At 41.0% G+C, this 24,486-nt stretch overlaps 3 protein-coding genes across 3 annotated transcripts; all 3 read left to right on the forward strand.

Annotated features, from left to right (window-relative positions):
• Window positions 1–4,572: 4,572 nt before the first annotated feature.
• Window positions 4,573–8,184, forward strand: LOC139380073 (uridine 5'-monophosphate synthase-like). Its single transcript, XM_071122536.1, has 6 exons — window positions 4,573–4,812; window positions 5,126–5,279; window positions 5,471–6,157; window positions 6,440–6,615; window positions 6,845–6,959; window positions 7,313–8,184. The coding sequence occupies exons 1-6, from the start codon at window positions 4,663–4,665 to the stop codon at window positions 7,504–7,506; spliced, it is 1,476 nt and encodes a 491-aa protein (XP_070978637.1). The 5' UTR covers window positions 4,573–4,662; the 3' UTR covers window positions 7,507–8,184.
• Window positions 8,185–14,645: 6,461 nt separating this feature from the next.
• Window positions 14,646–17,260, forward strand: LOC139380165 (beta-crystallin A2-like). Its single transcript, XM_071122608.1, has 5 exons — window positions 14,646–14,702; window positions 15,001–15,187; window positions 15,949–16,090; window positions 16,353–16,495; window positions 16,737–17,260. The coding sequence occupies exons 2-5, from the start codon at window positions 15,030–15,032 to the stop codon at window positions 16,882–16,884; spliced, it is 591 nt and encodes a 196-aa protein (XP_070978709.1). The 5' UTR covers window positions 14,646–14,702; window positions 15,001–15,029; the 3' UTR covers window positions 16,885–17,260.
• Window positions 17,261–19,357: 2,097 nt separating this feature from the next.
• On the forward strand, window positions 19,358–23,725 carry LOC139380409 (FEV transcription factor, ETS family member). The gene is made up of 3 exons (XM_071123061.1): window positions 19,358–19,407; window positions 21,923–21,994; window positions 22,481–23,725. Exon 3 carries the CDS (start codon window positions 22,540–22,542, stop codon window positions 23,017–23,019), a length of 480 nt encoding a protein of 159 aa, XP_070979162.1. The 5' UTR covers window positions 19,358–19,407; window positions 21,923–21,994; window positions 22,481–22,539; the 3' UTR covers window positions 23,020–23,725.
• Window positions 23,726–24,486: the final 761 nt, after the last annotated feature.

The raw sequence follows: 24,486 nt of genomic DNA on the forward strand, positions 1-24,486 counted from the left end.
GTGAACTAGTTTTGACCGGGGCCTATAGCACTGGTCAAGCAGTGCACTATATAGGAATAGGGTGCCATTTGTGAAGCACAATAAGCATTCCTATAGGTAGGATGTACAGTACAGTATGTAGACTCTCTCACAAAAATCAATCTTCGTCATCAAATATTTAAATGTTATGCTGATGACATTTTTCTCATACCTACAGCCAAGGCAATTGTAATGGCAACTCATAAACAACCATAAAACTATAAACATGTGTACATGCCTAACCAAATACAAAGCTGGTAGTATGCTCCATGCTACAGTGCTTCAAACCTACTACTGAGCAAATTGGTGAATCAGTTCTGCTTCATGTTAGCAAGATGTGATACTATTGCTACCTAAAACTAAGTGGTAAAATGCTTAAGATTACAGTGCCTTCTGAAAGTATTCATACCCCTTGACTTTTCCCACATTTTGTTGTTACAGCCTGAATTTAAAATGGATTAAATTGAGATTTTGTGTCACTGGCCTCCACACAATACCCCATGTCAAAGTGGAATTATGTTAGAAATTAAGAAAAATAAATAAAAGCAGAAATGTCTTGAGTCAATAAGAATTCAACCCCTTTATATGGGTACTAATAAAAAACAAAACAGACATTGAATATCACGGTGAAGTTATTAATTATATGTTGGATGGTGTATCAATACACCCAGTCACTACAAAGATACAGACCTTCCTAACTCAGTTGCGGAGAGGAAGGAAACCACTCAGGGATTTGACCATGAGGCCAATGATGACTTTAAAACAGCAATGATCATTCAACCAATTTGACCAAGCTTGAAGAATTTTGAAAATCACTGAACAAAAACGCAACATGTAAAGTGTTGGTCCCATGTTTCATGAACTGAAATAAAAGATCCCAGAAATGTTCCATGCGCACAAAAAGCTTATTTCTCTAAAATGTTGTGCACACATTTGTTTACGTCCCTGTTAGTGAACATTTCTCCGTTGCCAAGATAATCCATCCACGTGACAGGTGTGGCATATTAAAAAGCTAATTAAACAGCATGATCATTACACAAGTGCACCTTGTACTGGGGACAATAAAAAGGCCACTAAAATGTGCAGTTTTGTCACACAACACAATGCCACAGATTTCTAAACTTTTGAGGGAGCGTACAATTGGAATGCTAACAGCAGGATTGTCCACCAGAGCTGTTGCCAGATAATTGAATGTTAGTTTGTCTACCATATGCTGCCTCCAACATTGTTTTTGAGAATTTGGCAGTATGTCCAAACAGCCTCACAAACGCAGACCACATGTAACCACGCCAGCCCAGGACCTCCACATCCAGCTTCTTCACCTGTGGAATCGTCTGAGACCAACCACCCGGACAGCTGATGAAACAGGAGTATTTGAGTCTGTAATAAAGCTCTTTTGTGGGGAAAAACTCATTCTGATTGGCTGGGCCTGGCTCCCCAGTGGGTGGTCCTATGCCCTCCCAGGCCCACCCATGGCTGTGCCCCTGCCCAGTCATGTGAAATCCATAGATTAGGGCCTAATGAATATTTCAATGGACTGATTTCCTTACATGAACTGTAACTCAGTAAAATTGTTGAAATTGTTACATGTTGGGTTTATATTTTTGTAAACGTATAATAATGGGCAAATGTTGCACAATCCAGTGTGGAAAGATATCAGAGACTTGTATTTGATTTACTGACCTTTATTTTACAGGGTGTCATATGGAGACCAAATCCATTTTTTCCAAATGAGCCCTGCACAATACAAAACACACACATAAAGGACAACAGGCATTCAAGCCTGAGCTTCCCCTGCAACACATTCCACATCTGTGAAGCATAAAAACCAAAGCAGCTATTCCCTAAATCAGAAGCCACCCTTGGAACCTCTAGCACTATCCAATCTTGTGCTCTTCTACGGTATTCTATTGTTTTAACCTTGACGAGTGTTTCTGTGGGAGCTCATGGTAAATAAACAAAGGGAATGCTGCTCTAATCTTACAAATAGAGAGGCCCAACCCTCCTTTTGATACAATACGCAAGGGTGAGTTATTTAAATCGGCAGTAAAGAATCTACGGGCACAATGGAAAACAGCATCTAGAGGTTTAGGTGTGGAAGCTGCATCTAAAACAGACATAAGTGGCATGGACAACTTTCTATTATCAACAGACTACACATTCTCTATTTCTGTAGAATAATCCAATTTTGATCTCCAATTGACCATCTAGCCAGACAGCAAGATATTTATAAAGAGGGAGGGAACTCAACAAAACAATTTGTGTTCAGGCTAGTAACTTCAAGGTTACTTAAGTCTGGAAAACCTAGAAAATGGCATGCATTTTTGTTTTGTTTGCATTAGGTACCAACTTAAGATCCAAGAGTGACTGTAGTGCTTGGAAATCCCGAATGCTAGTGTGAAAAGGCTATGTTTACAGATGGTGCAACAGAATACCATAATGTATCATCGGCATAAAGATTTCACATTTTTCACAGTATTTCCAATGTTATTTATATACAGTGTGAATAATAGTGGCTCCAGAATCAAACCCTGGGGTATCCCTTTATGCACTTCAAGGAATTGAGATTTAACCTGGCCACAATAGTCCACAAACAAGGCAGTACAATTCATTTTCCAATGTAAAGCATTGACAATATTATTTAAAAACGAATGTTGTTGCAGTAATGGTACTGTGCTCTGATCTAAACCCCAATGTGATGTACACTACCTGTCAAGTGTTTTAGAACACCTACTCAATCAAGGGTTTTTCTTTATTTTTTACTATTTTCTACATTGTAGAATAATAGTGAAGACATCAAAACTCTGAAATAACACATATGGAATAATTTAGTAACCAAAAAAAAGTGTTAAACAAATCCAAATGTATTTTATGTTTGAGATTCTTCAAATAGCCACCCTTTTCCTTGATGAAAGCTTTGGACACGCTTGGCATTCTCTCAACCAGCTTCATGAGCTAGTCACCTGGAATGCATTTCAATTAACAGGTGTGCCTTGTTAAGTTAACTTGTGGAATGTATTTCCTTCTTAATGAGTTTGAGCCAGTCAGTTGTGTTGTGACATGGTAGGGGTGGTATAAAGAAGATAGCCCTTTTTGGTAAAAGACCATGGCCATATTATGGCAAGATCAGCTCAAATAAGCAGAGAGAAATGACAGTCCATCATCATTACTTTAAGACATGAAGGTCAGTCAATCTGGAAAATTTCAAGAACTTTGAAAGTTTCTTCAAGTGCAGTCGCAAAAACCATCAAGTCCTATGATGAAACTGGCTCTCATGAGGACCGCCACAGGATTGGAAAACCCATCTGTGGCATTGTGTTGTGTGACAAAACTGCACATTTTAGACATTCTATTGTCCCCAGCACAATGTGCACCTGTGTAATGATCATGCTGTTTAATCGGCTTCTTGATATGCCAAACCTGTCGGTTGGATGGATTATCTTGGCAAAGGAGAAATGCTCACTAACAGGGATGTAAACAACTATGTGTATAAAATTTGAGAGAAATTAGCTTTTTGTTAAATGGAAAAATTCTGGGATCTTTTATTTCAGCTCATGAAACATGGAAACATGAAACACTTCACATGTTGATTTAGACTCAACATGAGTTTACTGACCGCGTAGCCTCATAGTAGATGTGGTTACCAAGCCTTGCAGGTCTGGCCTTGGTGTACCTCATCCTAGGCTTGAATTGCTGTTTTGTATTCTAGGGCCTCTAGTGAGTAGTCTGGACCCTGGTTTTATGGATACACAATCTATCGTTTTTCCTGTACAGTGCAGTATTTGTAGGTAGTGTCCAGTGGCTCCATTTTAAGTCGTTTCAGGCTAAGATCCATTTTTTTGGCATAGGTGCACACTGGCCTTGGGCTGATTAAATGAGTAAAAGGTGCAATTGGCTCATCATCATTAGGTTAATCCAGGTCTTTAACAGGTATGCCTGACCATCATTGTTTACATTGTGTCTTGGAAGTAAGTAATCACCTATAGGCCTACAGTGTATTGCATTGCAGTGAACAGGGAGTGGGTGGATATTTGGGTATTTAGACCATAGTCCCCCATGAAATAACACCATATCTAGATTCTACAGACTCTACTGAGAAAATCCCAACCCTTCTTCTACTTCGGCACCTAGAATAGTTGTCTCTCTATAAGCCAATATGTAATTTATAGGCACATTGTATTGTATTGGGACCAATGGAGTGGGTTGGAGTGGAAAGTGTTACTGGGCATGTAGACCTCTGTCCCCCATGAAATAAAAACAATATATAGATTCTATAGACCCTAGTGAGTAGTCCCAACCCCACTTTTACTTCAGCACCTAGAATAGTTTTCTTTATATAAGCCAGTATGTATTTCATATACAGTGTATTGCATTGGGGGCATTTATTTGACCGAAATGTAATGGACATGTCACTTAAATATGAACAAATATTAATAATTGTTCGTGTTTAGACAGAAAAAAAGCATATATCATGACTAAATAAATACATGTTAATGACACGTTTATAATATTAAATTGTGGACCTTTATTTTGAAAATTCCGTGACCCGGAAACACTTTTTTAAGTGTCTGACGAGATTGCGCTTGACGAGTGAGACCGCTATCTAACCTACTGATATTTGCAAGCGGAGTTAAAACATTGAAAATGGAAAACGTCTGTCTTGAAAGTTTAATCTTAAAGTTGCATGATGTTCAGGCAGTGAAATTCGGAACGTTCACTCTGAAGAGTGGAATAACCTCGCCGATTTATTTTGATCTCAGAGTTATTGTTTCTTACCCAACTCTCATGAACCAGGTTGGTAAAACACGTGTTTCGCATGAGTATTGGAAACAGCAATGTCGGCGTTCCCAAACTCGGTCATGGGGACCCTAATGGGGTGCACGTTTTGGTTTTTGCTCTAGCACTATACAGCAGATTCAAATGACCAAAGCTTGATTACTAGGGCAAAAAACAAAACGTGTACCCCTTGGGGTCCCGAGGACCGAGTTTGAGAAACGCTGAACTACGTCTGTTCGGAGGTAATCAAATCAAATTGTAAAATGTATGTTACGAGCTCATTAGTTGGAGTTAGTTGACTAAGTGTTTTGATGGGTTTGTTTGCCTTTAGGTGTCAAGTCTTCTTTATCAACGCGCCAAAGATGAGGACTTAAAATACAGCTCTGTGTGTGGAGTCCCATACACTGCTCTACCCTTGGCTACAATCATCTGCTCCAATCACGAGCTGCCCATGCTCATCCGAAGAAAAGAAGCCAAAGACTATGGTGCGATTTCATGATGGTCAAATTTGATTGTTCTCTTTGAGTGTTTTTTATTTTTTTATTTTAAGCATCCCATCAGTTGTCTACAGTTGGAGCTAGCAAGTGTTAGAGCATTTCATCAGTCTAAATAGATTCCAGATCTCTCATATCAGACATCCATCATGGCCACAATATGTTCCATCTCTTTATCCTAGGAACTAAGAAGATTATAGAGGGGACTATTCACCCTGGAGACACGTGTCTGATCATTGAGGATGTAGTGACCAGCGGCAGCAGCGTCATGGAGACGGCTCTGGTGCTCCAGGCGGAGGGTTTAAGGGTGACTGATGCCATCGTGTTGATGGACAGGGAGCAGGGCGGCGGGGCCATGCTGGCCAAGAGGGGCATCACGCTCCACTCCGTCATCTCCATCTCCAAACTCCTCAACACCCTGTTTCAGGCAGAGCGCATCGACTCGCTCACGGCCCAGAGCGTGTGCAGGTTCATCCAGGAGAACAACACCTACAAGCCCTCTGGTGAGGAGGAGAAGAACGGCTCGCCTGCAGCCAAAAAGCCCTGCAAGCCGGCGGAGCTGAGCTATGGAGACAGGGCCCAGCTCCAGAATACACACCCTCTGGCCGCCCAGCTCCTCAGACTGATGGAAGAAAAGAAGACCAACCTATGTGTGTCGGCAGACATGACGGGCTGCGAGGAGCTGCTGCAGCTGGCCGACTCTCTGGGGCCTCAGATGTGTGTGTTGAAGACCCACGTGGACATCCTTCAGGACTTCAGCCCAGCCTTCACCCAGTCACTCAAGGACCTGGGTCTCAAACACAACTTCCTCATCTTTGAGGACCGCAAGTTTGCCGACATCGGGAACACGGTCAAGCACCAGTATGAAGGTGATTAGTGGGCGCACTCGTTTTGCATTGCTGTGTGCCCCTCGGTGGGTGGTGATTTCACTTTAAATGTGCAAACTCTTCCCACCCAGGGCCCCAGGCTATGCAAAACTAATGCGCCCCGTGTTAAAATAGACACATTGTCCAACTCCAGCAAATAAGGGGCATTGTTGTACAGCAGTTGTCCCCTTAACCTTTTGAAACATGCTTTTCAATCCTAATTAATATCTGGTTGCTATTATTTCTAAGTCTTCTGACTGTTGTGTGTTTTCCTCTATTTCTCAGGTGGGCTCTACCAGATCTCCTCGTGGTCTCACATCGTTAATGCCCATGCGGTACCAGGCCCTGGGGTGGTGAAGGGGCTCAGTGCGGTGGGCCGCCCGCTGGACCGCGGCTGTGTCCTCATAGGTCAGATGAGCTCCCAGGGTTCCCTAGCAACAGGGGACTACACGCAGGCTGTGGTAAGCATAGCGCTCCAGCAAGAATTTCCTCAGAATGTTCTGTCCCTCTCTAACCTCCCACAGCTCTCTGCAATGTGTTACAATTCAGGACACAGTGTCATCTTGCAGGGTCACCGTGAAAGCCTGATTACATTCTAGTATGTTTTAATAAGGGTGTTTGCATCGGACAGTTTAACTGTAGTAATAGTTGGATTCCTTAATGTAATTCTTAATCTCTGTCATTCCATAGGTGAAAATGGCTGAGGAGCATTCTGAATTTGTTTTTGGGTTCATCTCTGGCGCCAAGATCAGCAACAAGCCTGAGTTTGTACACATGACTCCAGGGGTGCAGATGCAGTCAGGAGGTACCACACTCTACCTGTTAACCACTTCATCCATCCTGTCCAGTGTTCTGTCATTTTCAGAATGTCCTGTTGTTAGCTCTCCTTGCCACTAGATGGTGCTAAGGTCCAATAAATGAAGACTGGGTCACTTATCTTGGTTGTCTGTATTGGCTCCCTATTACCAACAGTGCACTACTTTTGACTAGAGCCCTATGGGCAAAAGTAATGCACTATGTTGAGAATAGAGTGCCATTTTGAATGCAGCCCTTGTTTTCATAGTTTTTTTTTTTTACCTCTTCAGCAACAAACTAGGGTGGTGTTTTCTTCAGCACCACACTGTTCATTGATCATAATCTTCATCCTTTCTGTTTCAGGAGATGGTCTGGGCCAGCAGTACTCCAGTCCTGATGATGTGATTTGTAAAAGAGGCTCTGACATCATCATCGTGGGCCGTGGTATCCTGGGGGCCTCTGATAGGGTGAAGGCTGCTGCAGAGTACAGAGAGGCAGGCTGGAACGCATACACCAAGAAACTCAACACATCTAGCCAAGGAGACGCTAAAGACTAGCCACTACATCCTAAGTGGCACCTCCTAAGTGGCACCTTATTCCATATATATTGCACTACTTTTGACCAGAGCCCTATGGGCCTTGGTCAAAAGTAGCGCATAGGGTGCCATTTGGATGCTGACAAGACTAGAGCAGACACCACATCGCTAATGTGAAACATGATTATTCCCTCCAACCAGCTGCTGAGACCTTTCTCTTAGCCACAACTAGTTACAAAACTTGCTAAATCAACTGAACTGCGACAATGCTAATTTTAACCTTTGGCGACAGGGATATGTTTCAGTTTTTTTTTTCCCATAGTGTTATTTTTATATAATCTAATTTGCCATTTTTTAAATGATTTGTGTTGACCAGTTATATGTAATTGTGAAATGAATTAAATAAATACATTTGCTGTAATTATCAGTGTTCTTTGAAGTTTATAAACATTTTATCAGGGGTGTTTTCTACAGATGAACAGAGACAGATGGAAGACTGTCAAAAGATTCATTCTACAAAACAAACCTTGGCATTGTGTATTAATTCATTGACATTGCAACAATCAATTGACTTGTGTTGACAACAATGTATTGGTGAACCAGTGAAGTCTTTATCCCTCTGATGATTATTTGTGATGTGCCATCCAGGTGTAGGGTTTGCTGTATACCCTAGCCATTAATAAACCGTGAATATGCTGAGCTTGTTTCATTTTATATGGTATCTCAATCAATCAAAGTATTTATGAAGCCCTTTTTAAACCAGCCGATGTCACAAAGTGCTATACAGAAAACCAGCCTAAAACCCCCAAACAGCAAGCAATGCAGATGTGGAAGCGTCTGCATCTACTTTTTACTTTGTGAAATCAAGCATAGTCTACATAACACGCCAGTCTTTTCGCAAGGCAAGCTCTGATGACGAGGTAAGGAACTAATTTGCAAGCCACATGATATGAAAATATGTGTAAATGACATGATGGAGGACAGAGCAGGGGGGCAGGTAGGTGGGTTTTCTCCTACCTTCAACACAGGTGAATGAAGCCACCTTTTGAATGTCCCATTCTCCACCGGTTCAGCTTGAGCACAAAGGTCAGCAAACCCTGCCATCTCATCGATTGGACCGAGCGCAAAGCACGGTTGGTTTGCATAGAGAGGGAGGGTTGGCATAATAAAGAGCTAAACTCGTTTACGTCTGCTCTCCCTCCCCTTGGCTGTTGTGTCAATATTGGACCTGAGCAACGCACCGTGCGACAGGTGTCCACTGGAGAATCCTCTCTCTTTTTAAAACCAACCTGAAAAAAAGAGGGAGAGAGAAGATAAATGGAAGGATGGCCTACCATGCCAGGAGTATATATAGGCTACCTACAACGTGCCAGACGCATTCAGTGTTGCCTATAAGATGTACACAATGCGCAGGTATTACTGCTAGTGCGTTTTTAAAATGTCTTCTCACTTTTGTTTCTCCCGACAATAGATAGGCAATGGTAAGTTTATGTCGGGAAAAAATGTGTATGTTGGATTAAATTGTGAATGACAATTTTACAGACAGGTAGGCTACATTTTTTTTTTGTATTGGCATCAATGTTAACCTTTGCACCTTTCCAGGTGTGTGGACGCAGCGAGAAATGGAGAGTATAACGTCGTCTGCAACTGCTTTTCCAAGACGGGATCATCATATTTCGTTTGATTTTCTGTATTTGCCTCACGTTGAGCCACACGCACAATACCTGAAGATTAAGTTTTGTTCGTTCGGCTCGCGTTAAGCAGGTACAGATTTTCTACAAAACAGAAGAGCCAAGTTCATACTGCGACATGAAGTCGTTCTCATTGATGCTGCTGTATTTTCCTGTCACAAATACAGACTTCGAACCCCGATTTTTTTTGCCAACTGGACAAGTTTAAAAAAAAATTGTGTTCTCTTGATTTATATGGATAAAGTTATGTTACCATTTTTTTGTTTTGTTTTTAGACTCTTGCTCACCACTAAATGCTATAGTTCTCTCCATGGATTTTACTATGACTAGTTATTAGACTTATATTGCCTAGTTATTTCCTTTTATTAAATACCATTAGGTTTTTTCTTTATGGACATGCTGTAATGGTGATATCCAACCAGTTAGCGCCAATAGTGTCATCATTATGTCAGAGGGCACCGGGAATCAGGGAGCTGGTCATTTCTTAATTGTAGTTATCTTAATCATTAACCAGCCAAGTAACAGCCATCTGATATGGACCATCTGCTGGCTGGATCCTCAGCTGCCTGGGATCTGTACCTCTGAAGAGGCAAGGCTACTCTGTTAAATGAGCTATGAAATTCATAGGTGTCTGGACATTTATTCCAGTAAATGCAGAATGTAGCCTATAACAAACAGCTCATCATAAAAACACCATGTCATTCTCCATTGCTCATGCACTGTAAAACATGTTGCATTTCAGTTAAGCACAGGGACATCATACACTATAGGCATATCACTGCTTTGCATACGTTTCAGAAACATCTATTTTCCACCTCCGACAGTATAATTTGTAATGCCAGTTACCCCACCACACAGACACCACTTCGATGAGATGATTAACACGTGTACCTCAAGTATCTGTATAGTTCCATTCTACTTTGAGCATAACTGCAGGTAGACATTTGCATATCCAGTTTTCGTTGTATGAACGAGCCAATAAACAGCCTGGTAAAGGATTTCCCATGTAATCATTTCTGCTCTCATGTTTCCCTACAAAGTTCCAGTAAATATTTGTTTAAAGTCAGTGTAAGGAGACCTCACAGCCCGTATTCTCATGCTAGTGACAGTTTATGCTGCAGTTACACCCTAAACCTCCAACATGACACTTCCTCAACTTACTCTACAGAGCAGTTATTGGCTCTGTAAAATATGCACACATACTATTGTTTTGTCATTCCCTGGTGTCTCAGGCAAAGTCTTCAATCTTTCAGTCTTTCATGGAGCAATATATGTTCTTATCATTTCATATCTGTTCTGTTTTATGGATAAACATGACTGGGACAAAATCACTTAACGAAAATTATTATTTGCCCTGTCTCAGCAACCTATAAAACTGTGTGGAATTCTCTCACAGATGCAAACAAATTGTGACTATTTCAATTAATTCTGACTATACAGATATAAAATCAACCTTCTCTTATCCTATTACATCATCTTAAGAGAATTATGTGTAAGATCAAATAAGCTCATTTTTTTCCCCCATGGGCTATTATTCTTTAGGTCTGTGGCTATCATAACACCCAGACAATTGTGTGTGTCTGTAGAAAAGCATGATTGCATTTGTGGTGCCTGTTCAACTGCTACCTGTTGCCTAAGTGGAGGACAAGTGTTGCCCTGTGGGCTGTGTGCTGTTTCAAATGACAGTTAAAGAGGTTGCTAATGAAATATGAAAATGCCTGGGGGTTGTTTCTCTTGTAACTGCCTGGCTTTACCTAAGCAGTGGAGCACAGAGGCTGGGAGAAGGAGGGGGAGAATCCAGGGCTCTGCAGCACCTCTCTGGGTGCGTCTGAAATGGCACCCTATTCCCTATATAGGGGACTACTTTTCTAGTCCACTATATAGGGAATAGAGTGCCATTTCGGAGGCACCCTGTCTTGGCCTCGGGTAAATCCTGCCTGTCTGTTGCGGTTCACTCTGATGCAGAGCCAGAGCCATTCACAGAGCAGATGTCACCTGCCTGAGCTGTCATGGCCTGTTCAAATTTGTCCTTAGGAGGATTTGTTTCTATAGCAGCAGAGAGGGGAAAAACACACAGGGAGCAGGTCATTTGGTGGTGGTCTGCGTCTGCTCACTCACTGACTATTCAGGTAGCACCAACTCACGTTGAAGCAGAACACAAGACCTGTCCATTTACAACCTTATAGCAAAAAAATTGATATTTCTGATTCACATTGGACAATAAAGTTGTATTGTATGCCACTTATCTTCAGTTGAGTTGTGTCTCCTCAAGGCGATATTCTGAAGAAAGGTGCTGTAGGTGAATATTTGCACATGTTGGGATCAGTGTCTGATCAGGTATGTGTATGGATATGTCCTTGGTTCAAACGTACACAAAACATTTCCATGACATAGACTGATCAGGTGAATCCAGATGAAAGGCATGATGCCTTGTGGATGTCACCTGTTAAATCCACTTCATTCAGTGTAGAAGGGGAGGAGACAGGTTAAAGAAGGCTTTTTAAAGCATTGAGACAATTGAGATATGGATTGTGCATGTGTGGCACTCAGAGGGTGAATGGGCAAGTCAAAAGATGTGTATTTGAATGGGGTAGAGTAGTCGGTGCCAGGTGCAATTGTTTGAGGCAAGAACTGCAACGCTGCTGTTTTTTTCCCCGCTCAACAGTTTCCGATGTGTATCAAGAATGGTCCAACACCCAAAGGACATCCAGCCACCTTGACACAACTGTGGGAAGCATTGGAGTCGACATGGGCCAGCATCCCTGTGGAATGCTTGTGTCACCTTGTAGACTCCATGCTCCGACTAATTGAGGCTGTTCTGAGGGCAAAAGGGGTACAACTCAATGTATATTCTATAGCATTATCCATCATATTTTCTTGTTGTTTGAGTGGCTCACTTGAAAAAGAGACCTGGGTCTCAATGTTGACTCCGTGTATAAATCCAAATCGAATGAATACAAAATACATTTGAAGGGTAACCTGAAACTATGAATTTGTGGGCAATAGCAGCATCACTTCCTGACAATACATCAATGCTTACGCAACCTCCCTGACTAAGTCAGATAGGTACAGGCTGGAGGGCTTTGTTACCATGGAGAAACTGGATCCTGAGAAACAGTCTGCCTCACTTACACCACACAGTTATCACACGTACACATGTTGCCCTATAGAGGGACATTGATTTAAAAAATAAATGAAGGGGGATAATTGTGATAGCTAAAGTTGTCTCTAGCCTGGTTCATCTCACATCACTCTATGGTTTATTAGCCGAAACGTGTAAGATACAATGAATGGATACGAGAAAATGCTGTGAGGGAGAAAAAAAAACAGATGTTCAAACAATGTTGTTTGCTCTGGTTGCTGCCTGGTTGACTGGTTCTTCCAACCTGCACCTCAGCCAACTGTTTACAAGTTGGCTACTCAGGATGGCAAACATAGTGCCAGCATTGCTAAATGAAGTGGTCAACCTGTCGAAGTGCAGTGGACCATAGATTGACATTTCTATGCGTTCTCTCTTTTTATCCAACACAAATAATATATTAAATAGTATCTATAATATCTGAAATAAAATATAAAGGTATTTGTAGCCAGAGTCAAATTAATATAGACTTGCCAACACTTTTCCAATGCACAATAAGTAAATATTCATTGTTATTGTGAAAAGCATCTGATATGATCATATTTCACAGGTTCCATTTCATTTATAAACATAGAAATGGTACAACCGATCATTTAAAAGTTTCATGAGCAATATCCCCTCTATCAGAGACCCGTGAGACCAGAGCAGAAGAATAGACTAGCCTACTACTTTCCTACTACTGCTGTAAAGGAGATAAAGATTCAAAGTAGAGTTCTGAGCCTTTTACTGTAGGCCCTATGTGTCAGATGCAAATAGGGACAGCTGAATTTCCAAGTGAAATTAGGCTTCAGCTGATGAGCTGACAAATCTAATCTATCCAATGGGGGATCAAAGGCCAGCAGATGGGTGACTACTGCTCTGTCACCATGTCCACCTGCCCCAGGGCAAACAAGGCCACACAGGTAAGACAGAACAATGAACCCACCCCACTCAAAGGGGCTGCTGTACACACAAGAAATGAAGCATATAGGCACACACACGTGGCCACACACGGAGACAACAGAAAAGGGTATAACTACCATAAAAACACATTTACAGAGGACCCATCCAAGTCTGAAGTCTGAATACTTTCAATTTCCATCAGCAAGTATATTTAAGTCTACCACAGCTTTGGGGTCAATTCCATTTCAATCCAGTCAATTCAGTCAAAACTGAAATTCTGTCCCTATCCCTTAGTGCGCTACTTTTGACCAGTGCCACAAGGCTCTGGTCAAAAGTAGTGCACTTTATAGGGAATAGGGAGGCATTTGGGACGCCACCCAAGAGTTAGGCCAACAACCTTCTAAAGCCCTCACCTAGTGAATTTGTTCACAAAAATACAATACTATTATGCATACTGTATTCACAGACTCCTCTTCCTATTATAACACCACCTGACCTGACCATATGATATGATATGTTGCCTCACTTCAAATGTGTCATCATCATATTTACAGCCTACCAGTCGCTGTAATGAACTGTTGTGCCACGAGATGTCACTGCAGGCAGGTATTATTGCAAGTTGACTGACATGACTAGGTTCCATTTGTATTATTATACTAAGAATCCAGATCATGAAGTAACACTGCAATATCCAAGCGCCTCCTTAAATAAAATATGATACACATTTATAAGTCAACCATCCGTATTGATGAGAAGATCCACAGATCCACATTCCATTCATAAGCTCCACAAAGGCACAGAAACTATTTGGACCCATTGACAACTCAGCAACTGAAAAACACTGACGTCATAGAACAATCTGCATTGTAAATGGATGAGAACTGAGTGCTACCAGGAACATGTCAGAATCTTTTCTCACGTTCCTTTCAATTAATATGACGAGAATAGATTTAGCATGAACAACAATAGGTATCAAAAGGGTTATACATTTAAAATGCTTTCTTTCAACCATATGAAGTATAAACATGATCCAACATGAAAGAATATGAATTATTCCTGAAAAGAAAATCTGTCTTTTTCTCATTTTGTTTCCAACGAGAGATGACAGTGGTGCCATGTTGGGTGCTGTACGGTGGCATGGGTAGAGGCAACCACACATTGGTGCCCTTGTACCCACCTCTGGGGTTAATCTCCAAGAATTCTGCCATTATCCCCAATTTCCAATCAAACTGTCGTGTCAGTGTGTTGCTATTGTGGCCGGTTCATCAGGCAGGCACAGGCTCTGGGTGCAATTTTGATGAGTCAGTGGATCTAAGCTTCCCACAATAGGCCTCTGGAGCCTCCACAATGGTGTGGACTAATGCACGCTTTCAGCCTGCCGCTGCTGAGTATGCAAGGCTTGTGTGAAAGCGGCAGTAAACGAGGGGCTTGGTAGTATAAAAACAGAAGTGAGGGCCTAGGACTCGACATTGTTACACTGGATCTGTTCCACCTCAGTACTCTCTGTAAGTATTCACACTACCTAGGTAGAATGTGAACATCTGATTCCTGTGCATCGGCGTGCCAACCAGTGGGATTGATTACATCCAGTATGGGAGATATATATTTGATATTTGTATCTGATATTTCCCCAGTGCAAACTGAGAGCTCAACTCATTCAACATGAGTTGTTTGGTGCTTCGCACCTTGCTCAGGAATCAATGTTCACTTTCATGTATAGCTAGCTACCAGAGAACCCAGAGTGAAGCTCTCCATTTTAGCCTAGTTTCCTCATCTCTGGTCTTCCTTGTCCCCCTTTGGTAGAGAGCAACCTCACGGTGGAAGTAGCAGCCATGAACACTCAGCAGATGGAGCAGATGGGCCAGTTCAAGATCACTGTCTGGGAGGAGGAGAACTTCCAGGGCAAGCGTTGTGAGTTCCTGCTGGAGTGTCAGAACATCATGGAGAGGGGATTCCAAAAGATCCGCTCCATCAAGGTCGAGAACGGACCGTAAGTCTCTTTTTGGATGTCTACACCAGCCTAAAACAGAGGAGCTGTACTACATTACTGGTAGAGTAGTAATGTAGTATTACTATATTAGATCCATGGTTGTTGTTTGGTCAATCAATGGTATTGAGGATTTTTAGCTCATAGGTTGTGTTTGAGTAGAAAGTGAGAAATATGGTCATTGTAACATTCTAGCCTTCTAGCCTTAGTTCCTCTCAGAAGCTAAAGTATACTTGAATATTATATTCTACATTGCAGTTGTACTGTACTGTTGTGAACCTGCCCTCAGTTGATAAGCAAAGCTTGGTATGACAATGCTACATTTTGTTATCATTATCATGTCCACTCAACACTTGATAGCCTGATTTGGGCAATCTGTGTGCAATATAGTTTATGTATAATTTTTACATGGTTTGGACCAAATGTTATAGCTGAACGCAATACATGAGATAATCGATTTGTGCGCGTTATTAACCTTAAATGTAGCTCGTTGTTTTGTTTCTGTCAGTCAGTCAAAGTAGACTACTGTTGTAATCTCCATTGAGTCCCAGCTGCCGGCCTTGTGTTCTGTTCAAGCGGCTGACTGGCGATCTGATTATGGTCCAAAGGCGCAGCATGTGGTGTTTGCTTTGGCCCTTTGTCCCGTAATCAACACAGCGCTCTGTGCCATGGGGCGTTGCACTTTTGTTAACTAACCTGGCACTCCATTTTCTCTCTTTCTCTCTTTCTTTCTCATTCCCTCTTTCCCCCTGCCTGTCGTTTAGCTGGGTGGGTTTTGAGTACCCTGAGTTCCAGGGCCAGCAGTTCATCCTTGAGAAGGGAGACTACCCCCGTTACGAGGCTTGGAGCGGAAACAGCAGTTACAGGACCGAGCACATGCTTTCCTTCAGACCTATTAAGTGTGCTGTAAGTTCCTCCCACACAAATGTCATTTCAAGGATAAAGAAAAGCGCCCATCTGAAGCATATTTCGGAATGAAGCACAGTAATAGTAGTAATGTTTTAGGTTAAGGTTAATATATTCACATATGATGCTTGTGTTTATAATTGATCATGGTACAATCATACCACAATTCTCAAATCCATCCGTTTTGGATTTTCCCCAAAATCTCTAAAATATGATGAGGCCATATGAAAACGAATCAAGGCTCCTGCACCTCTATCAACAGAACCACAGTGACAGCAAGGTGACTCTGTACGAGTGTGAAGACTTCCAGGGGCGCAAGTTCGAGATGTGCGATGACTACCCCTCTCTACAGGCTATGGGCTGGTGCAGCAAGGAGGTGCCCTCAATTAAAGTCAACTCCGGAGCGTGAGTCTTTTCTTATTCCTGTAACCTATGTATGCTGCCGTTACAAACACTCTAGGCTCTGATACGTAGACTACATTGACAAAGACATAATCACCCAAGACGATTGGTTTTGTACATTTCATAACAGCTTAGGACTGCACCCGGTCACATGTTACCTACATAGCAGCCTCATATAGTTTGTGTGATAAGAGTCCCATTAGAAAAATGATCAAGTGAAAAACATGTGCCCTTCTCTTCACAGCTGGGTGGCCTATCAGTTCCCCGGTTACCGTGGCTACCAGTACATCCTGGAGAGAGACAGACACCAGGGAGAGTACAGACACTACAATGAGTACAGCACCCAGGCTCACACCAACCAGGTCCAGTCTATCCGCAGAATCCAGCACTAAAGTCCACTTGACACTATCCTCCAGCGGCTACCATGTACTGACCATGACATATATTAAAAATAGGCAATAAAGGCTTTATTCAAACTACGGAAACAGAGTGCTTGTGGCAATTCCTTGCTTATAAAAAAAACAGACTCTTGATCAGGACATATTGCTAGCTATCTAGCTGTTTAAAAGCCCGTGGTAGAGTCTTACCAACCCATTGCCACAGCGGCTAGCTGTATACTCCAACACAAGTGAATCACAAAGGCATTTCATGACCTGACAAATACATCAATACATAAACCAGGGTAAATACCACCTTTCTGTTAGGATAGGATGTATATTGTTCTTGTCAGATTGTATCTTATTTCCAATAAACAAAAGCAAGAGATCACTATTGTTTCCACCATTTGTTATTGCAATGTTGTGTTTTGTCGTAGCCTACCATGAAGCCTATACAAAAAAAGAGGGGTTGGGGGCTAAACTGGGGCGTCAAAGGACCACCTTTCTTTTACTGTGACAACAATCAAAAGAGCCATAAAACTTTACCAAACGAAATCGACAATATATGCCACATACATGCCCCTGGAGGCAATGGATCGACCCCCAGTTACGACACTCACTTTCTCTGACATATTCCTCTCTGCCTTAAAGGTAGGCTATCAATAAAACTTGAAAATACCTTTCAAATATGTTTTTTAAAAAGAACAAAGAAATAAACAATATGTTTCTGTGCTTAAGCCTTGAAATAACATACACTACATGCCCAAAAGTATATAGACACCCCTTCAAATGAGCGGATTCGGCTATTTCAGCCACACCCATTGCTGACAGGTGTATAAAATACGAGCACACAGCCATACAATCTCCATAGACAAACACAGGCAGTAGAATGTCCCATACTAAAGCGCTCAGTGACATTCAATGTGGCACATTCATAGGATGCCACCTTTCCAACAAGTCAGTTCGTCAAATGTCTGCCCTGCTAGAGCTGCCTCAGTCAACTGTAAGTGCTGTTATTGTGAAGTGGAAACATGTAGGAGCAACAACGGCTTGTGTGGTAGGCCACACAAGCTCACAGAAATGGATCGCCAAGTCCTGAAGAGCACATAAAAATAATCTGTCCTTGGTTGCAACACTCACTACTGAGTTCCTAAATGCCTCTGGAATCAACGTCAGTAGAAGACCTGTTCGCCGGGAGCTTCATGAAATGGGTTTCCATGGCCAAGCAGCCGCACATAAGCCTAAAATCACCACGAGCAATGCCAAGCGCAGGTTTGAGTGGTGTAAAGCTCACCACCATTGGACTCTGAAGAAGTGGAAATTCTCTGGAGCGATGAATCACGCTTCACCATCTGGCAGTCCGACAGACGAATCTGGGCTTGGCAGATGCCAGGAGAACGCTACCTGCCCCAATGCATAGTGCCAACTGTAAAGTTTGGTGAAGGAGGAATAATGATCTGGGGCTGTTTTTCAGGGTTTGGGCTAGGCCCCTTAGTTCCAGTAAAGGGAAACCGTAATGCTACAGCATACAATGACATTCTAAATGATTCTGTGCTTCCAACTTTGTGGCAACAGTTTGGGGAAGGCCCTTTCCTGTTTCAGCATGACAATACCCCTGTGCACACAGCATGGTCCATACAAAAATGGTTTGTCTAGATCAGTGTGGAAGAACTTGACTGGCCTGCACAGAGCCCTGACCTCAACCCCATCGAACGCCTTTGGGATGAATTGGAACGCAGAATGCGAGCCAGGCCTAATTGCCCAACATCAGTGCCCGACCTCACCAATGCTCTTGTGGCTGAATGGAAGCAAGTTCCCGCAGCTATTTTCCAACTTCTAGTGGAAAGACTTCCCAGAAGAGGGGAGGCTGTTATAGCAGCAAAGGGGGGGGGGGGGGGGGGGACCAACTCCATATTAATGCCCATGATTAATGCCCATATGAATGAATGAAGGCAGAAGGCTCTTAATCTGAAATGAAGTAGGCTTCTCTCCAAACCTGGCCCAAGGCCACTAACATGCAGCCAGACAATGTGAGTTGTCCAAGGTGCTTACCACTGCAGCCATGACAAACTAATTTAAGACCAAATAAATTATTTAAATTGGGGGATAGCCCCGCTATGTTAGGGTCAGGCTATCGTTGAGACTGCCATTGCATGATAAGGCTAACACATTTGCCAAGTTGTTTATAATATATGCATGTTTTCTTGAACCGGATTACGTTTTAAATCACACTTGCTACATCCTTATTGAATGTTTGTTTGCTGTGTCGTCTGACAGTTCAGGTCCAGGACATTCAATTCCGCGTTAGCCTACACACCCAGAGACTTGCTCATGAACCGCAGACCGGTAAAAGACACAGGCCCACACCCAGTCCAGGATCTTTTAATAAATGTTCAACTATACACACCTTTCCCAAATACACATTTCTATCCCGACTGATTAAAACGGCCGCACAGTGCAGAGGAGCTTGGCAGTCGTTTCGGATGGTGGAGGAATAGGTTAGGCCAGTGTTGCTTGTGTTTCAATCCCGAAAAACTGGTAAGTCCAACGATGAGTAAGAGAAGATATAAATAGTTTTTAGGTAGCCTAGCACTCTCTTTGCCTGTGAACGAGTTGGGAATTATTTTAAATGCAGGAGGCACTGCACTTGTCTTGGCTTCTCACCATCGATTTACTGTGCGCACGTAGGAATGGTCTCATTTTGTAATCAGATGTATACAATTATATAGGTATTTCTGTGGGATTGCTTTACAGTCAATATACTTTATCTAAAGTGTTATTGAAGGGTGGAATCCTAATTTGAGATTCGTGCATAACTACCACCACTGACAATATGATTTATGCGCACATGTGTCAAATTATGATTCGAAGAGTTTTAGAGCCTATCGTTTGTTTGAATTGACAAATATTTATTTGAAACTATAAGGACACTATAAGGACATCAAAACTGGAACTATAACTTGGAACACACCAGAACGGGACAATAATATTTAATTCAAACCTTTCGAAAATGATCTTGCATTCGAGGCTTGTTTTAAGTTGCCTGCGACCTGTTTAAAGACTCAGGCAGCTAAAGCAAGTCTGGGACGCCAGACACAACTCTTCTGAGAGCAGCAGCAGCGGAACGCGTGGAGAGAGAGGCGTGGTGGGGACGTGGAATATTATCGCCTACTCCATGAGTCATATAATAACTTTGCTTAGCAGTCACATACATACTCTCTGGTCTCATATCGTTTGCTCCTGTTATCTTTGCCCTAGACAACTATGACTTGATAACACATTTTCGTGAAAATATTACATTTGCATCAATGCATGTTGATTTACAAGAAATGTAATATGTTGTGTTTATTATGTGCATTTAATTATTGTCCGGTGTTGTGATTAGAAATACGTATTATGAAGTTGGTAAAAGTATCATAAAACGTCTACAAAATCTACAATTTGCTGTACATTTTGCATGTCCATGGCATATGACAGCTGATAATGTGTTTGCCTTAAATACTGTCATTCCCTTTTTATTACACTTACTCACTGCATATTTTCACAGCTGATCTCATTAATGTTATCTGCCCACAGTGTATTTTTCTTCATATTCCTTAGGCTAGGACTAGGCCACGTTTATATGGATACAGTTATTGTATTTCAAGGAAAATCTTAATAAAGAAAATGCATTGTCATTATTATAAAAATACTTATTATTATTTCTTATTAGTATACGAAGCCTCTGTATTATTAGGCATATTCATGATAATGGGTATGGCTCTGAGTATGATTAGGATTCCTTATATTATTATTACTAGGCCTATTGTTGTTATTATTATTTGTAGGCCTAGTGTTGTTATTGTTATGCTATTATTAGGCTAATGGGCTTTTGTGGATCATGGATGGGGTCTTGGGAGGCAGCTTGGACGCTCGTCCTTGCAGGATTGCTTTTGATTAATAGAGAATTGTTCTCTCGTGGCTTTACATCGATAAACATAATTTAAGATATTGTTTTAGATTTAGCCTCATTACACTCCGATTGTATATAGCCTTATGCCTATAAACATAAGGTCGGTGATACATTTTTCTTGTTTTCCCAGGTGCATTGAGGCGTGTTTTTAAGGTCAATATTATTTTCATACATGAAATAGGCCTCTGTGTTTGCAAAGAGGTAAAGAGGCGGAAAAGAGAGGGGATCTGAACTGGTTTTCCATGTCAAACACTTCAATTCTCCATAGAAACTCTGATCTTAACGCGGAAACTTTATTAAACCCTGATGGAGGATTGATAAGACCGAATTTCTCTCGGATCTTTTTATTGTGGAGACCGGGGAGAGATGACAGAGGCAAATTGCTCTTTTAATTAAAGCAATGCACCAGAGGAAATTGCTGTCTGAATATTGTCTCCGAGATGGGGTTTGTGACAGTTGCCTGGAAACTTCAATCTGTCCCACATTTATTCCAGATCACAGTTATGAGATAAAGTTTAATAAAAATCTTTGCCCGAATGAAATCCAACCCTTTCTTGAACAACAGCTACAATGAGACAGAACTGCGGAGGAAACCTTATGTTTAACATGTATCTCTCAGGTTCGTGCTTTTGTACGTGACATTGAAAATATTATTTATTTATAGGCTATTCAGATGAGGGAAATCGTCTTTATTCCGTCGGTAGTGATTCTGCTTCTAGCTAGCGATTGCTCTGCCTTTTCAATCTGTAACCTGTCTCCTCTTTTGTCGGAAATCGGATATCCTCTTTCCTGAACGCGTTTCCTGGCTTCAGCCGTAAAGCTCGGAGGAAAAAAACTACAAATATTAGAAAACCGAGCATTAGTTAGAGACTAGATTATAAAATGAAACCATAGCTTTTTAAGGCTTTTTATAATATTTTCAATCTGAAGATAGATATTTCAACGTGGAATAAGGATATAGTTTGCAGAATTTTCTAATGTTTCATTGTATTTTAACATAATTTTGCAATGAAAACGTATTTTACATTACTATATGCTATATTTTCAAATAATATTGGTTTAATAACATATTTATTTGTGTTAATGACCGGTCTATTGCAGATCCAACAGAAAATCTGTTGAAAGAAAGCAAAGGTGCATCCTGGAGTCCCATAAACACAGGAGTGCAAAAAGGTAAGAAATTGTTTACATTTTGTATTTATTATATGCATCCCAACCCAACATTATAGTTATTCAGAGCATTTTTAAGAATTAATATAAGCGTTTACCTTTTAATAATTGTAATAATCTACCGTCCATAGAAACACTGCCATTGATTTGATTTAGAGATAATTAATCACATGAAAGAAAATGATAACACGCTTAAAAAAGTGTTCTACAAGAGTGGACAATAAATACGTAATTGGGTTGTTTGTGAACTAGGCACATTTTTTTTGACAAATCGTTTTCTTTCTTGCTTTTGTAATTGTAAAACATAGACATCGAGGAAATTGAACCAAATTATTGTCCAACTACTGCTAGGTTATCGACATAATAATGTACACTTATTTTGGAAATAAAGTTAAATACATTTTTCAAATAGCATATCAAAGGATGAATGCTTATTTTCCTGTATTGTCACCGTCACACATGTGTACTATTATGTGTTATTTTGATTAGGCAGTGGACAGATTCAGCTATGGCAGTTTCTCCTCGAACTCCTGTCAGACAGTGCCAACATGTCCTGCATCGCCTGGGAAGGGACGAATGGAGAATTCAAGCTAATTGAACCAGATGAGGTGGCCCGACGATGGGGCGAGCGCAAAAGCAAGCCCAACATGAACTACGACAAACTCAGCCGCGCATTGCGGTACTACTATGACAAAAACATCATGACAAAGGTCCATGGGAAGCGATATGCTTACAAGTTCGACTTTCACGGGTTGGCTCAGGTTTGTCAACCCTCATCAACAGAGCAAGCTCTTTATAAATTCCAGAGTAATTTTGCCCCCATTCCCTTTTCAGGGATTTCAAAGCTAAACTTGGTTGGTCCAGGCGTCGGTTCGTCTGGATTCTCTTATTGGCCGGGGTCGCCACCGACTCTCTACCACAGTCACAACCTCCAACCCCCGGGACCGTTTGGTTCTGTGTCTGCCTCGCACATCAGCTGCGTCAACAACATCAACAACCTGAATAACATCAATAACCACTACAATTGACTCCTATTAACTCTACCAATAACGTTGTTAAAAAAGGCCTAATCATAATTCACAATGGTAGCTGAAGGCGCGCGCCTTTTTAAATTAGGTCTCTGAATTATGATTTTTCCTCTTGTGGACCAACAATTTTTTTTAAATCCTCAATAAATGGGCCTATGGGAAAATCATGAATCATTTATGGAAAGTTTAAAATTTAAACACATGCTTTTTTTTTAAAGATATGAAGCCTATATCAAACAAAATCTAGATTAAGAACCATTGTCTTGCCTATTTTTCTCTCGTTGATAAAACATTAAGAAAACGTTCTCGAACGTTGCAGATATAAATACGACAAATAGACCAAACGTAATTTCCTTATTCTACATGTCAGAGATGCATGTGTTCGCTACCCGGACGTTGCAAAACGTTGCGTCCTACTGAACGCATTCCTGGTGTCTGCAAGAGATTGTCTGGCTTCTAGCGCCTCCAGGTGGCTATTAATTCGGCATATAAATACTGATTTGATCTCAAATAAGCTTGCAGTGTACTTTTCATTGTAGAGATATTCCTGCGACTCTAAAAACATTATGGAGATACAGATATATCGTCACTTTAAATAGCCTTCGTTATGTAGATGTAGCCTACACAGGCAGTTTACAATGCAGTGCAGGTGTCTACTAGATTACGACAACAAAAGGGGTTTCCTTTTCGTTTTCTTACGTTTTCTTTATAGTACTGTTCTCAGATTTTCTTGTGTTTGATTATTATACTTTTTTTGCTAAATGTTATACATCCATTGTTTAGCTGGAATGGAATGTTCATATCCTGTCAAATGGAAAATGTAGGCTAATTGTTTTACATACAGATCTCATATTACTGTATGAAAAAAAGTTGATTTAAAAAATATGTATGTTGTGCCCTAAATGTATAATTTGTAAATTTATTTATACACATTTTTGTTACTTGTTACATTTGACTCTGTAAAACCTAGCAGTACTACCTATTTCCCTGAGAGTGAGGCGTATATGTAGCATTTTGAAAAACACGTAATTATTTGTCTCTGAAATGAAACCATAAAGTGATAGATTTTAAACAAATACATATCTGTCATTGAACAACCCCATGCCATGATTAGATATAGTGAAAAAACCCACTAACCTCTTTCATAATTTGTTTAAACAATTAAAGCTAATTTACCAACATTTCTGAAAATGGGTAGGTCTATATAACGTTTTGGAATTAAACTCTTCACATGTACCTATTCCATTACATCTTAATCGTTCTCTTGTTGTTAGCCTACTGTAGCCTATAAAATGAACATGTTATTGAATAAATCGAGTGTCATTTGTACAGTGGTTGATTGTCATTTGTTAAGGTTTAGGCATGCATGCTATTAGGCCTATTGTAGCCTAGATTTGTGACATTTTGTGAACTTAGCATGTTATTTTACATGCATTTTATTTTTGCAGAATTATCACAGAATGTATG

The sequence above is a fragment of the Oncorhynchus clarkii genome, chromosome 22 (genome assembly GCF_045791955.1).
Source record: "Oncorhynchus clarkii lewisi isolate Uvic-CL-2024 chromosome 22, UVic_Ocla_1.0, whole genome shotgun sequence".
Classification (NCBI taxonomy): domain Eukaryota; kingdom Metazoa; phylum Chordata; class Actinopteri; order Salmoniformes; family Salmonidae; genus Oncorhynchus; species Oncorhynchus clarkii.